Consider the following 13275-nt stretch of genomic DNA (forward strand, 5'->3'; position numbering starts at 1 on the left):
CAATATTCAGAGAAATGCTTAATATTCAGTACTCAATATTCTCAGCTCAATATTCAGAGAAGTGATTAATATTCAGTGTTCAAAATTCCGAGCTCAATATTCAAAGCTCAATATTTAGAGAAGTGCTTAATATTCACTACTCAATATTCTGAGCTCAATATTCAGAGAAGTGCTTAATATTCAGTGCTCAATATTTTGATCTCAATATTCAGAGCTCAATATTCAAAGCTCAATATTCAGAGGAGAGCTCAATATTCAGAGCTCAATATTCAGAGATCAATATTCGGAGCTCAATATTCAGAGAAGTGCTTAATATTCAGTGCTCAATATTCAGAGCTCAATATTCAAAGCTCAATATTCAGAGGGGAGCTCAATATTCAGAGCTCAATATTTAGAGCTCAATATTCGGAGCTCAATATTCAAAGCCCAATATTCAGAGAAGTGTTTAATATTCAGTACTCAATATTCTCAGATCAATATTCAGAGAAGTGCTTAATATTGAGTACTCAATATTCTGAGCTCAATATTCAGAGCTCAATATTCAGAGCTCAATATTCAGTGCTCAATATTCTGAGCTCAACATTTAGAGAAGTGCTTAATATTCAGTGCTCAATATTCTGAGCTCAATATTCAGAGCTCAATATTCAGAGCTCAATATTCGGAGTTCAATATTCAAAGCCCAATATTCAGAGAAGTGTTTAATATTCAGTACTCAATATTCTCAGCTCAATATTCAGAGAAGTGCTTAATATTGAGTACTCAATATTCTGAGCTCAATATTCAGAGCTCAATATTCACAGCTCAATATTCAGTGCTCAATATTCTGAGCTCAACATTTAGAGAAGTGCTTAATATTCAGTGCTCAATATTCTGAGCTCAATATTCTGAGCTCAATATTCACAGCTCAATATTCAGTACTCAATATTCTCAGCTCAATATTCAGAGAAGTGCTTAATATTCAGTACTCAATATTCTCAGCTCAATATTCAGAGAAGTGCTTAATATTCAGTACTCAATATTCTCAGCTCAATATTCAGAGCTCAATATTCAGAGCTCAATATTAAGAGATCAATATTCAGGGTTCAATCCTTTGCATTCGAATGGCGACCGTAAGGGGCCACTAAAAATTGCTGTATCATTATTCAAAATGTTTTCTACATTAATAAATTTGTTTGTATTTAGTAGATTACTAAACATTTCAATATTATACGACTAATTTGCACCATTTTAGTATATATAACATGAAAAAAAATGTATAGAAGGGAAATATTCTACGTCGGAAGAAATGTTTCGTTTTTGGAGTTAAAATAGCGTCGAGTGCATAGGGTTAATATTCCTCTCGAGCTTCGGGGCCCCTGAGGGGGGGAGGTATACCTTGCGATATTGGGGATAACTCCGCGACGTTTATCGTCCAGGCCTCGGCGACATATATAGAGAAATCACTGTATTCAGAATATTTGCGAACACATGTACACGCGAACTGCTCTCGTGGAAAACGAGCGTTGGGTTTGAGTGTATGCGAGGATGGAGAGAGCCTATGAGCGTACCGCATCGTGATCATTGTTTGTGTGATTGCAGACGACAACCGAGACCTGAACGACCACCCCGAGGACGACTTGAAGAGGCAAAGGAGCACCTACAATGGCGACCAACTTTACTCGAACGTAAGCATTTCGATTTCGACGTGACAGTCTGTATGAAAATAAAAAGTAACATTTTTTGTACAACCGGTAAACAATTGATTGTGACGCAAACAAATTGGGTAGCCTAAAATAATGACTATATCACTGATGACTATATGATTGACTAATCGTAGAAAATTTTGGTTATTGACGTAGCATCGGAATCTTTCATACTAAGACATGAATTTTCTAGGGGTGACGGGGGTAGCCTAGGGAAAAATGGAAGTGAAGCCTAAGTCAATCGAAGCTGTTCGGAACAAGTAGCCGGTTCTCCGGGCACTCGAACTTTGCCTGAAGCGTCTCCACCTTCTGTTACAGCTGTGGTCGAGTAAATGGAGCATCAAGGACGAGCACAAACTCCTTTCGGAGCTTGGCGGCGGAGGCGGCGGCACGAACGGCGCTGGAACCGGCGCTGGAACCGGCGGCGGAGGTGGCGGTGGCGGTGGAGGAGGTGGTGGAGGCGGCGGAGGTGGTGGAGGTGGTGGAGGAGGCGGCGGAGGTTACTACGAACACGGAGGATTCCCCGGGAACGCGATTGCCACCTCCGCCGAGCTCTACGACTCCCTGGGCACCATCAGCACGATGACGCAGGCGCAAACGCCCCATCTCTACACCCCGCCCATAGGGGGCACCATAGGTGAGCAGGCGGTTGGATCTCTCTATCTCTCTCTCTCTCTCTACATCTCTCTCTCTCTCTCTGTCTCACACACACACACACACTTTTCAACCCTCTGGCACCCTCCTTTCTGTCAACCCCTCCTTCGGCACAGGACTCTCCGGACACTGTGCACCACAGCCTCTTGTATATAATGCCCCGTGTACCAGGACTCCTTTCGCGTCGTCCTACCAAACCACCATCGTCTCCCTCTCCCTCTCTCTCTCTCTCTCTCTCTCTCTCTCTCTCTCTCTCGACTTTTCCTCCCCTTTCTCTCTTCTCTCTCCATCTCGTTCTCTGTCTCTCTGTCTCTCTCCACCGTTTTCTCCACCTCTTCTCTCGGGCCCGACCCTCTTCCCTGTACGCTTATTATTGCGGCTTACGTCTGGCTTTGCATACCCATATCGGCTAAATACATGGCTTTAATAATGCATGAGCTGTGCTGAGCAGCGGCAACGACGCCAGAAGAGGTGGCGGATACACACCACTCGGTGGTCGGTCTACTCGTGGACTCTTCAGGGTGTTCTCTCTCTCTCTCCACCCCCTAGGTTATATCCTCACTGTATATCTGGTCTGTGCTCTAGACCTCTCGGGGACATAATTTCTCGCTTGATCCTTGCGTAGTCTGGTGGTTAGGGTATCCCCCTTGGTGTTGTCACCTTCTTGGTCCAATTCTCTAATCTCTCACCGGTCTCTTCTCCTTGTCAATCTCTCGCAAGGTTCTCCTCACTTTCTCAACTCTCTTTCTTTGTTTCTCTCACTCTTCCTCACTCTCTCTCTCTCTCTATCTGTCTCTCTTTCTCTATCCTCGAAACGGCGGACGATCAACGGCGGAACGTGGGGAAAAGACGCACCGAGAAAATAAGCATCGAAGCAACACACACACACACACACAGACGCGCGCGCGCACACACTTGGAGAACTTTCTCCAGAACGGCGGGCACGTGTTGCGAGCAACTCGGTCACGCCGTTCCGCGGATTCTTTTCGTTCGGTGCTTCTCGGAATGGACGAAGCGAGGCGTGTAACGGCCGCTTCATCTCATGAAATTCAATCGGCGGATCTTCGGGCGAGATCGAAGAATTTTTGAAGGACGACCCGGGGCCCGGGCCAAGTCGATTCCACGGCTTGCTGGCTACCCGTTAATACGTACCGGGAGCCGGCCATCCCGACGTCGAGATTCTTTGATCGAGTTTCCCCCCCGGAGAGTCTCTAAACTGTTCCGGTAGCAAGTCTCTGTGAAAGATCCGACGACAACAACAACAACAACAACCACCACCCCTGAATTCCCTCTATCCGATCGAGCCGATAGAGGGTTTTCAAGCCGAGTCGAATAAAATGGACAAGTAGAGGTCCCGCACAATAGAGCCCGCGAATCCGTGCGCGCGAACGTTCCGCCTTGACCGCCCAGCCAACGATACCAGAATCGCAATAACGGAGAAATGGGGATCCCTTAATGGCAGGTGGTACTTTGACGCCGCTCGCTCCACTGACGATGCAAGAAGTTAAATTTAGCCAAACATTGGACGGGGCTAACATGTCTCCTTACCACACCAGCGGTGAGTTCGCCACCTCTTTAGTTCTCTTATGGCAGGACACTGCCGGGCAATACGAAACCCCCGCCATGATCCAGACTTAACCATCGATCAATGTTCTCTAACCGTGTGCGCCCCACTCGCAGCAAAAGCGTTCTCCTCTCCGCACTCCATCGAATGCTTCTCGAACAATTACACAAATCGAATCTACGAAGGCCCGATTAACATCCAACAATATTTAACGACCGACATATACAACATAGGACGAATCCATTTTCCTTGGTTGGAGCGCATCCGCTCGCAATGAGAAGGTTATCCCGATCTTCCTGTCCCGGCTCTTACGGAATAGACTGCGAGATGGTCGATACAGTGTTTTCTCGATATATGTCAAAAACACGGAGACATATATCGTCCAGGCGATGCTATTATGTTTACACTCCCCAGCGTCCGAGGCCTCAAGAGAGATATACCCCCCTGTAGTGGAGATAATTCCGCGACGTTTATCATCCAGGCCTTGGCGACATATATCGAGAAAAGACACTGTTCGATTATCACGAGAAGATTAACACCCTGGTTCGATTCCGAAGAACGCGCGCCTAGAGCGTTTTAAGAACAAAAGGAAAAGGCTGGTGTCCCTCTCGCAACGGTTCGAGAAAGTTCAGATTCGTACAGCCTAATTGCGGCGATTATCCTCGTTCGAGGAATCGCATGTGGGTAATTATGGTCGGGTGAAGCAACTCGCCGAAGAAAAAGTCCGCGCGTCGCGTGTCGTTGGGTTTCACCAGCCGAGGCAAAATTCCGTAGGATCCTCCTTTTTCCCGCCCCACCACTCGTCGTCCAATCCCGACGAAGAATTTAATTAAGCTTTAGACGTAAGGCGCTGATCGTTAGCTAGTGCTTGACTCGAATGTCGTGTTGTGTTGTGCATGGCCATAGCAGAGAGCAGTACCGTCGCAGTGTCGTATGTGGGGGTGGGGGCCGGTGGGGGCGAGCAAAGTCCCCCGATTTCGTTGCAGAACGAGACAAACGCCACCCCCGCGGCCCCAAACACCCCCGGAGGCGATCCCGGACTGACGGTCTTGCAGCCGCCAGTTTCCCAGCCCCAGGTAGCGTCTGCGATACCACCGTACTCCACGATGCTTCCCAGTTTCGGACATTACGCCACCGGTGAGTACCACATGGAAACACTGCTCTCCACCACCACCGCCATCCCCTCTCCCATCCCCCAGATCTGAGTATTCCAAGTCTGCCGAGCAAACGCACCCCTTTACCAAAGGGGCGAGTCTAGCTTGTGACCCTCCGCGGGACCAGCATTCGCAAAGGGTAAGTCAGAGCTCTGCACAAAGGCTCCTGACTTACCAGCTTCGCAGCTAGTTCGACTCCTGAGAGCCCTGTCGATAAGCGGCAAGCGGTCGCTTACCGACCGGGGAAATCACTTTTTTAAATTTCTTCTATCGATCCAGCGGAAATTGTAATGTTCATCGGGTACTAAAGGAGCTGGCTTGAAAATGAAGGAGTTGTGTATAATTTTAATAAGTTGACAATACGTTTTAAACTCCCTTAGTCTCTTTACTATTTTAAATCGCATCCCCCCATGAGTGCATAAGATCCTGACGAAAAAATTAGTCGGCTGAATCGTGTCTTCCACTTTCAGAGATTTGTGCAAGCTGCCACTCTTTTAGAACACCCTCTACATTACAAACTACACTTTTACAAAAAGGAGTGCCATTTTATTTCACTTGTCAATAATATATACAGGGTGTCCCGAAAATGGTGTTCTCCCTCGAAAGAAGTGATCAGTGAGATTATTTGAAGTAATCTTTTCCTTTGCGAAAATGCTCTCCGCCGCTTTCTTACGGAGTTATTAACGAAAAACACGGACCAACCGGAACGCGGCTACAGTAGACAGACTCCGCCTCGACCAATGACAACGCCCCGCTGGGCGGGACCCGTCGGCGAGGCGGAGCCCGTCCGCTGTAGCCTCGCTCTGATTGGTCCGTGTTTTTCGTCGATAACTCGAAAACAAAGCCGCGGAGAACATTTTCGCAAAGGAAAAAATTACTTTAAATGACCCCAGGAATTACCCCTTCCAAGGAAATACCATTCTGGGGATGTACATAATGAACGCACTCGCTAAATAATTAACACTCGAGGAAAATGTTCGCGACTGTTTCGACACGCTGTGAATCAGCAACCCAGCGATTCGGCTTAGAAAGAATAATTCAGCGAATACCAACGGCAATGATAGAATCAACCTGCACTTTCTAATTTCGCGGCTAGTCCGAGATACCATATATTCTAACACGGCTACTATCAATATTTTTTTTTGTAGGTGGCGGTGACTACGCGTACAGCGCGGCGTACTCTCAATACTCGAGCGCGCCGTACAGCGGCTACGGTTATGGAGCAGCGACAAGCGGGTTGCTCAGTAAGTAAACAGTGAGTATGAGTGCCGATTAGATTAGGGTCAAGCGAAAATGTCAAGTGTTAACTCATCGATACCCGCGAACACCGTTATACAATATATATATGTGTACACACGCCGATCGCCGCGTTCAGATAACGGAAACGCTTCCGATAAAAATCGAATCGGACTTTCTAAAAGTGAGGAAACCTATTTCGTTCGGTTTCGAGACAACGAGGATAAGCATCGATGCTGCAAAAAGCTCGCGGAATCACGGACAGACGCCCCCCCCCCCCCCCCCACGCGATATATAGAACACGTCTTTCATAATGAAGGATTGCGGGTATACTCCCCCCCCCCCCATAGATCGCGATACCTTCCAGTGAAATGTGCTCCGCCGCGTAAGAATGAACGGAATAATAAACAATTTTTTATCGGACACGCGATACGTTACCGGGCTCGTTCCTGGCGCGTGACGTAACGGCCGACGTTGGTGGAACTGAAGTTTCGCAGCAAAGTAACTTTTCCCCTTTCTACTCCGCGATTTCGCAACCGGCGAACACGCCGCTGCCGGCCCAAAAGCGGTCTCGGTCTGCAAAAATTCGAATCGTATCCTAAACACTTGAACCAACAATTCGAGATAGCATAATTGCACTGGTTGAGTCACTTAACTGTGCCGCCTAGATTGCAGGTAAAAGTTGCACGGTTTCAAGTCTTCGTAAAAGGTAAATTTCAATCTCATGCTTCAAGAGGCAAATCTCGAGTAAAAAGAAACGGGGATATGGGCCGAGAAACTAATTGATAATTAGATCTTCTCCGTTTCTGATTAAAGTAATGCTCAACCTGTGCGACTAAGCGTGGAGCCAAATTAAGATTTCGTTTCCGAGAAAAACGAGTGCCCCAAAAATGTACTTCCTTGATAGAGGAGATGCCTGAGGTAATTCGAAGTAACTTTTTCCTTTGCAAAAATGTTCTCCGTGGCTTTGTTTTCGAGTTACCAACGAAAAACGCGGACCAATCAGAGCGCGGCCACAGCGGACGACTCCGCCTCGGGGACGGGTCCCGCCCAGCGGGGCGTCGGCATTGGCCGGAGCGGAGTCCGTCTGCAGCGGAAGCGTTCCGATTGGTTCGTGTTTTTCGTTAATAACTCCTTAACAAAGACGCGGAGAGCATTTTCGCAAAGGAAAAAGTTACTTGGAATCACCTCAGGAATCACCTCCTTCAATATTCGCGGCTCAATATACAGAGTTCAATATTCAGAGAAGTGCTTAATATTCAGTACTCAATATTCTGAGGAGCTCAATATTCAGAGCTCAATATTCAGAGACCAATATTCTGGGTTTAATATTCCTCTCGAGCTTCGGGCCCATGACAGTGTATACCCCGCGGTAGTGGGGATAATTCCGCGACATTTATCATCCAGGCCTCGGCGACATATATAGAGAAATCTGCAACCGGTTGCTACCGAATAGAGTTTACGAAGCGAGGGTTAAAACTTGAGTCTAGTGTCCGCCCCATTGTCGCGCCAACTGAAAAAAATCGCGGTTTCACGGGTACATGATCCGCCGGGATGACATGATTAGCACACTTGTTAGTTAAAACCGCGAAGTAGAATACGGTGGTGTAGCACGAGATTAAGGGTGTCGCGTGCGCGTTGTTTGTTGCAGACTCGACGTACTATTACTGCAACGGGGACACGCTGGCGTCTTCCCACAACAATTCGCAGCAGGGCAACAATCAATGCAACAACGGTGGGCCAGACAACAGCACGGACGTGGCTAGTCGCTCGCCTTTGGCGGCAACCAGGGCGAGCAGCGGCGCGAGCGCGGCCTCGCCGACCGGAAGTGCGTGTACCAAACCGGATCACACTTCCACGCCGACGGATCTCTATCTGGCCTGATTGATCGACGACGAAGACGACGACGAAGACGATGACGACAAAGACGGTACGGAAGACCAGCTCCGAGCGGAGTGTTCTCCTGGAACGGGGACATCGACCAGCAGGAAAGACGGACGCCATATTTCGAGGAACCACGCCGAGGACAAACAATGATCTCTTTTTCTACGGGCTCGAGGACGAATTCTAAAGGAGGATCAGAAGGACAGACGCACGCACGGTACACCGTGTGAAGTCCGCCGGTGTATTACAAAGCGAGTGGCCAGACACACGGGGTGTGCGACACTTTGCAAAACGATCGCACAAATTATCTCCTGGACAAACACGATCTCGCCGAGACGCGTTCGATTACACAATTGTCGAGCACGACAATCCCGAGAGAGATAGAGACTTGGACCGCTTCACTCGACGGTATTACGGACGACTCTGCGTGGTGCGCAGCTGTGAACGCTCGGTGGACGACGATCGGGTGTATGCATACATACTGTATTGAGAACTATCGGCGACGGAGCATCCGGGATCGCATTGTCCGGAGTCATTGGTTAAATCGGCACACAATCGGGGACTATCGTCCGACCGCGACGATTCGATACGAACGGCGACTCGACGAGTGTCTGGCCCGGGACTGTTCGAAGGACGACGCTGTCGCGACTTGCTGTCAGGTCTGAACAGACAGTGTCGATACTCTGTAGAGTGCGCGTTAAACCGTAGGTAGATTAATTTAACGATCTTCGGTTAGAATAATTCTAAGAGTCGGTCGCCCCTCCAAATATGCCCGCGCATTCTACGTGTTTTATTCCTTGACAGAGAGAGAGAGAGAGAGAGAGAGAGAGAGAGAGAGAGAGAGAGAGAAAATGGAGACGGTAGTTGGTGAAGAGACGATGCAGTCGGGCACATTTGTCGTCGACGGTATTTAGAACGTGTGTGTGTGTATATATATATATATAAAAAAAAAGAAATTGAAGAATCACATATATATATATACATATATAAATATATAAATAATACTATATACTCGCGTAAACAGACAGAGTCAACTGCCGGAAAACGATGGCACATTCTTTCTCCTAAATAAGCACCAGCCCTACCACCACTCTCCCTAATTACCCCAAATCCCCACCCCCCCCCCACCCCCAAAAAACGACATAGAGTATATGGTAGATGTAATCGATAAGTTTATTGAGACTTTTAAATCAGGAATCGACGGAACGATCATTAACTGTTAAGGATATTATATATATTTTTTGTAGAAACCAAAGACCACAGACACTGATTGCCGATATGATGGTTGCGTGCGTTGCGTAGCTTAGACGGGTGCACAGTTTTTAAAATGGCGGTTTCGAGCGACACGTTTACAGATGTACAGGTCCGAGATATACAGTGAGCATTTTAAACGCCACCGTGCGAAGCGTACCACATTCTCTTCCGGTTCGATCAAGCGACTATCGTACACAGACGAACGTTTTCCGCGCGACACTCGGTGTACGCAACCGTCGAATCGTTTCGGATTTATTCGACGGGGTTTGCCGATCAAACGGCGCGAGCAATGGTACCTTGAAAACGGCGCAGAGATCTGTGCAATGTGATTCGAGGAACACAATTTTACAGGTCAAAAGACGCGAGCGACGTACCTTGAGGACAGCGCACAAACCTATGAATTGATTGCAGGCAATGTAATTCGAGAAACACAATTTTACAGATTAACAGACGCGACGAAATTTCGCGAGCAACGTACCTTAAAAACGGCGCACAAATCTGTACATTGAACACACAATCACGCAGGTTAAAAGACGCGACGAAATTTCGCGAGCAATGTACCATCAGAACAACGCACCATTCTGTGCATTCATGGCACGCGTGTGATTCGAGCAACGGCAACTTTGCAGATAAAAAGACGCGGGACCGAATTTCGCGCACAATGTGCCTAACAGCACAGAAGTGTGTGCGATTTGCGCGCGTGCCAGAACTGCAGTTTTGTGCTCGCCTCGCGTGTGTGCTGAAACCCAGACGAGCGCTATGCAGTGATAGCACGCGTGCGATTTGAGAAACGGCAACTTTGCAGATGAAAAGACGCGGGACCGAATTTCGCGAACAATGTGCCTAACAGCGCACAAGTGTGTGCGATTTGCACGCGTGCCAGAACCGCAGTTTTGTGCTCGTCTCGCGTGTGTGCTGAAACCCAGACGAGCGACACGCTGGATCGACGAAAACAATGAAGGGAATTTAAATTTTGCGATCGGGAAAGCGTGAAAGGTGAAACGGAATAACGAGTCTCTCGATCGGTTAGGGGGAAGATTAATGGCTCGGAGAGGAGTTAAAAAGAGTTTTCTATCGCACGTTCGCCGGCTGACAAACATTTTCATCTGCGGCACGATCTCTGAAAAGCACGAAACGTATACACAAACTAATCGTGTTTCTAGCGTTCCGTTCGACGCCTCCGACGCGAGCACGCCGGAAGTGGCGTTGCTTCCGGCATAGCATTATGCGGAACGCTCGAAAAACGCGAAAAAGAAGAAAAAAGTACGAGCCGCGAGAGACCGTAATTAACGTCCGGCGAACGGCCCGCTTTAATGAGAAGTTACGTGCTCGCAATTTCTCGATGATTAACGGGCGAAAATGTTAATTTGTAACCTTAATAAGGAAATTTACGCGCAGGCGAGCCGGAGCGCTCGAATTCTCGGCGAACGACGAACGACGCCTCGTCTTTTTGCAAATTGGAGCCAAATTGTGTTCTCGTCTTTTCTTTTTCTTTTTTTTTTCTCTTTTTAAACGTGTATTTATTTATTCGGTGTAATTTATTCGTCGGTTTGTCGGCGAGCCTGACCCGTTCCCGGTGCGAGCAGTGCAATTTTCAGCGCGTCGAAAGACGGCGGCGATTTTAATTAATGATTTTCATAATCAGCGCAATCAATTAGAAGTACTCGGTCGCGTCCCGCGTTCAAGAGATTATAAATGGATCTGCGCGCCTCGCTTGAGAAATTCACCGTGAAATGGGTTTCCGAGCTCTCGCATCACAGTTATCTCATAATTAGCGAATTATTTTCGAGCGCAGCACGCGTGAACGATAACAGGCCGTTGCTCGACATTCCCTGTTGTTATATTATTTAGTTTAATCGCGACTTCTTTTTTTTTTTTTTAACAGATTTTTATCCGTGTACATTATTTATTCGCGCGTTCTCCGGATCACCTGGACACGGTATCCTCATCTTTTGCAACGCTGTGCTTCAATCAATAATCGAACAACGTCGATCCGAAGCGTGCTCGCAACGATTATGCGAAATCCGTTGTTCGTCGCAGCGATCGCGAAATTATAATAGTTTGCCTGTTGGTCCAACGGTCGCGATGTATGCAGCTGTTATGGTCCCGTTACCGGTGAATTGCTGATCGAAAGATTGTCGCGTCGAAACGTTGCGTATCGCGAGGAAACGTTTGCGGGAAAAGGTTGGTGTGTGTATAGCAAAGTGGCGGAGAGATGCGAGCGAGAATGAATGGGAGAAACAAATTGCAATCCTGTTGGATACCGGTGTCGCCAGATCAAGACTTGGTTCCCCCACCCTAATCTCCCTCTCCACCGCGCTATTCCCCACGCATGCGCCGCGCTGCCGGGTCACGTGACGCGTCCCGTCTCTGTCGCGCATACTCCGGTATTGGCAGAGAGGGGGTCACTTTTTCCCCTCGATTCGTGCTCCCTCCCACCCCCACCACCACCCCCCCCCCCTCGTCTGGCGACACTGATTGGATATCCTCGAGTCTGCGAAATCCGCTGTTTCGCTAATCGTAAATCGCAGTCTATGCCCTATTGCAACGAGGAAGCAATGGCCGTTCCTCGTTCGAAAGGCGTTAACTCATAGGAGCAAAGCTCAGCCGGAAGTAAACTCGATCCGACTCCGTTCTCAGTACGATTTACGATCACCGGGATTGTAATTGTGACTAATGCGTACTTTCACATTGTTACTCTATTACCTATTATCATAACTGATGATTCTTATTATTCTATTTGCTATTATCGCTACTTTCATTATTATCACACGATTATTATTATTATTATTATTATTATTCTAATTATTATTATTATTATTATATTATCATCATTATTATTATATTATTATTTAATTGCCTTTATTATTTATTAATTTTAACGACGACCTATGTGTAATAAGTTTTGCCAAAGAAACCCATTGAGAGAGCAATATCGCAGTAAAACGTTTCCGAGTTCCCCCCATAGGATGGGGGCGGTATTTTTTTTTCTTTATGTATGTTTTTTTTTTTTTTGTAAACGAAGCGTAACGAGGAACAGCACGACGATGTAATGTCAATTCGTAAAATGGAGAAAACCAATGCATCGTTACGAATGGAACTGAAGCACATTTTTTTCGCGCAGCATTCAAACGAAGGGAATGTTTATCATCCCCGTCCCCGTTCCCCCTTCACACACACACACAGAGTACATACATACATACAAACACGCATACGCTCGTGCGCATACGAACAACCTGCGAAACGGTTGCGAAGAACACGTACATACGAAATCGAGACTTCGGCTTGGATGCTGCGCCCCGCGGACCTTTCTCATCGAGACAACAAACATGTTTCTGCCTATTATTTCTCTTTCACTTCGTACACGTGTGATATTCTTGTTCCGTGCGCCGCTCTTGCCGAGTCTCGCTGTTGATACTTGCAAACAAAACTCTGTACATCCTTTTTAAATAAATATGAGGTTTATATGAATGTTACTCTTGTCATTACTCCCAGACTGCGAAAAGAGGAAACGCGGGGCTTACGATGAGCTCGTAGAAAACGAATGTGGACATTAATGTGACAGAAAGAGGAATCACTTGAACTTTGTTCAAGTTCGAGATGTAGAAAAAGCACTGTTTCTTCGCGTACTTAAATGCAAAATGATTTAGGAATTAAACGTTTTCAACCCACGAAGAAAGATTTAATATTTTTAAGAATCACTGCTATAAAGCCTGAACTCACTGGATACTAATTGTAACTTGCAATGTGTACACCTACTAGGTGTCACCTAGCGATCTTGCGCGATGCAATCAGTATAGTGCTGCAACCTAGCAGGAAAGAGCCCAACTATTTCCTCTGTAGCATA

General features: G+C 47.1%; 1 protein-coding gene across 5 annotated transcripts in view; it reads left to right on the forward strand.

Annotated features, from left to right (window-relative positions):
- The window catches only part of Sv (paired box protein shaven), a 236216-nt gene extending 227811 nt beyond the window's left edge, over positions 1-8405 (forward strand). For 2 of the 5 annotated variants that reach the window (XM_076800067.1, XM_076800069.1), the window contains exons 7-12: positions 1579-1664; positions 2001-2319; positions 3799-3894; positions 4807-5037; positions 6203-6298; positions 7942-8405. In XM_076800067.1, the coding sequence (XP_076656182.1) occupies positions 1579-1664; positions 2001-2319; positions 3799-3894; positions 4807-5037; positions 6203-6298; positions 7942-8174 (1061 nt within the window). In that variant the 3' untranslated portion in view covers positions 8175-8405. Of the gene's footprint in view, positions 1-1578; positions 1665-2000; positions 2320-3798; positions 3895-4806; positions 5038-6202; positions 6310-7941 lie in introns of all 5 variants that reach the window. The other 3 variants (XM_076800068.1, XM_076800071.1, XM_076800070.1) reach the window with 3 other exon arrangements.
- The last annotated feature ends 4870 nt before the right edge of the window (positions 8406-13275 follow it).

This window comes from Halictus rubicundus, chromosome 14 (genome assembly GCF_050948215.1).
Source record: "Halictus rubicundus isolate RS-2024b chromosome 14, iyHalRubi1_principal, whole genome shotgun sequence".
NCBI lineage: Eukaryota > Metazoa > Arthropoda > Insecta > Hymenoptera > Halictidae > Halictus > Halictus rubicundus.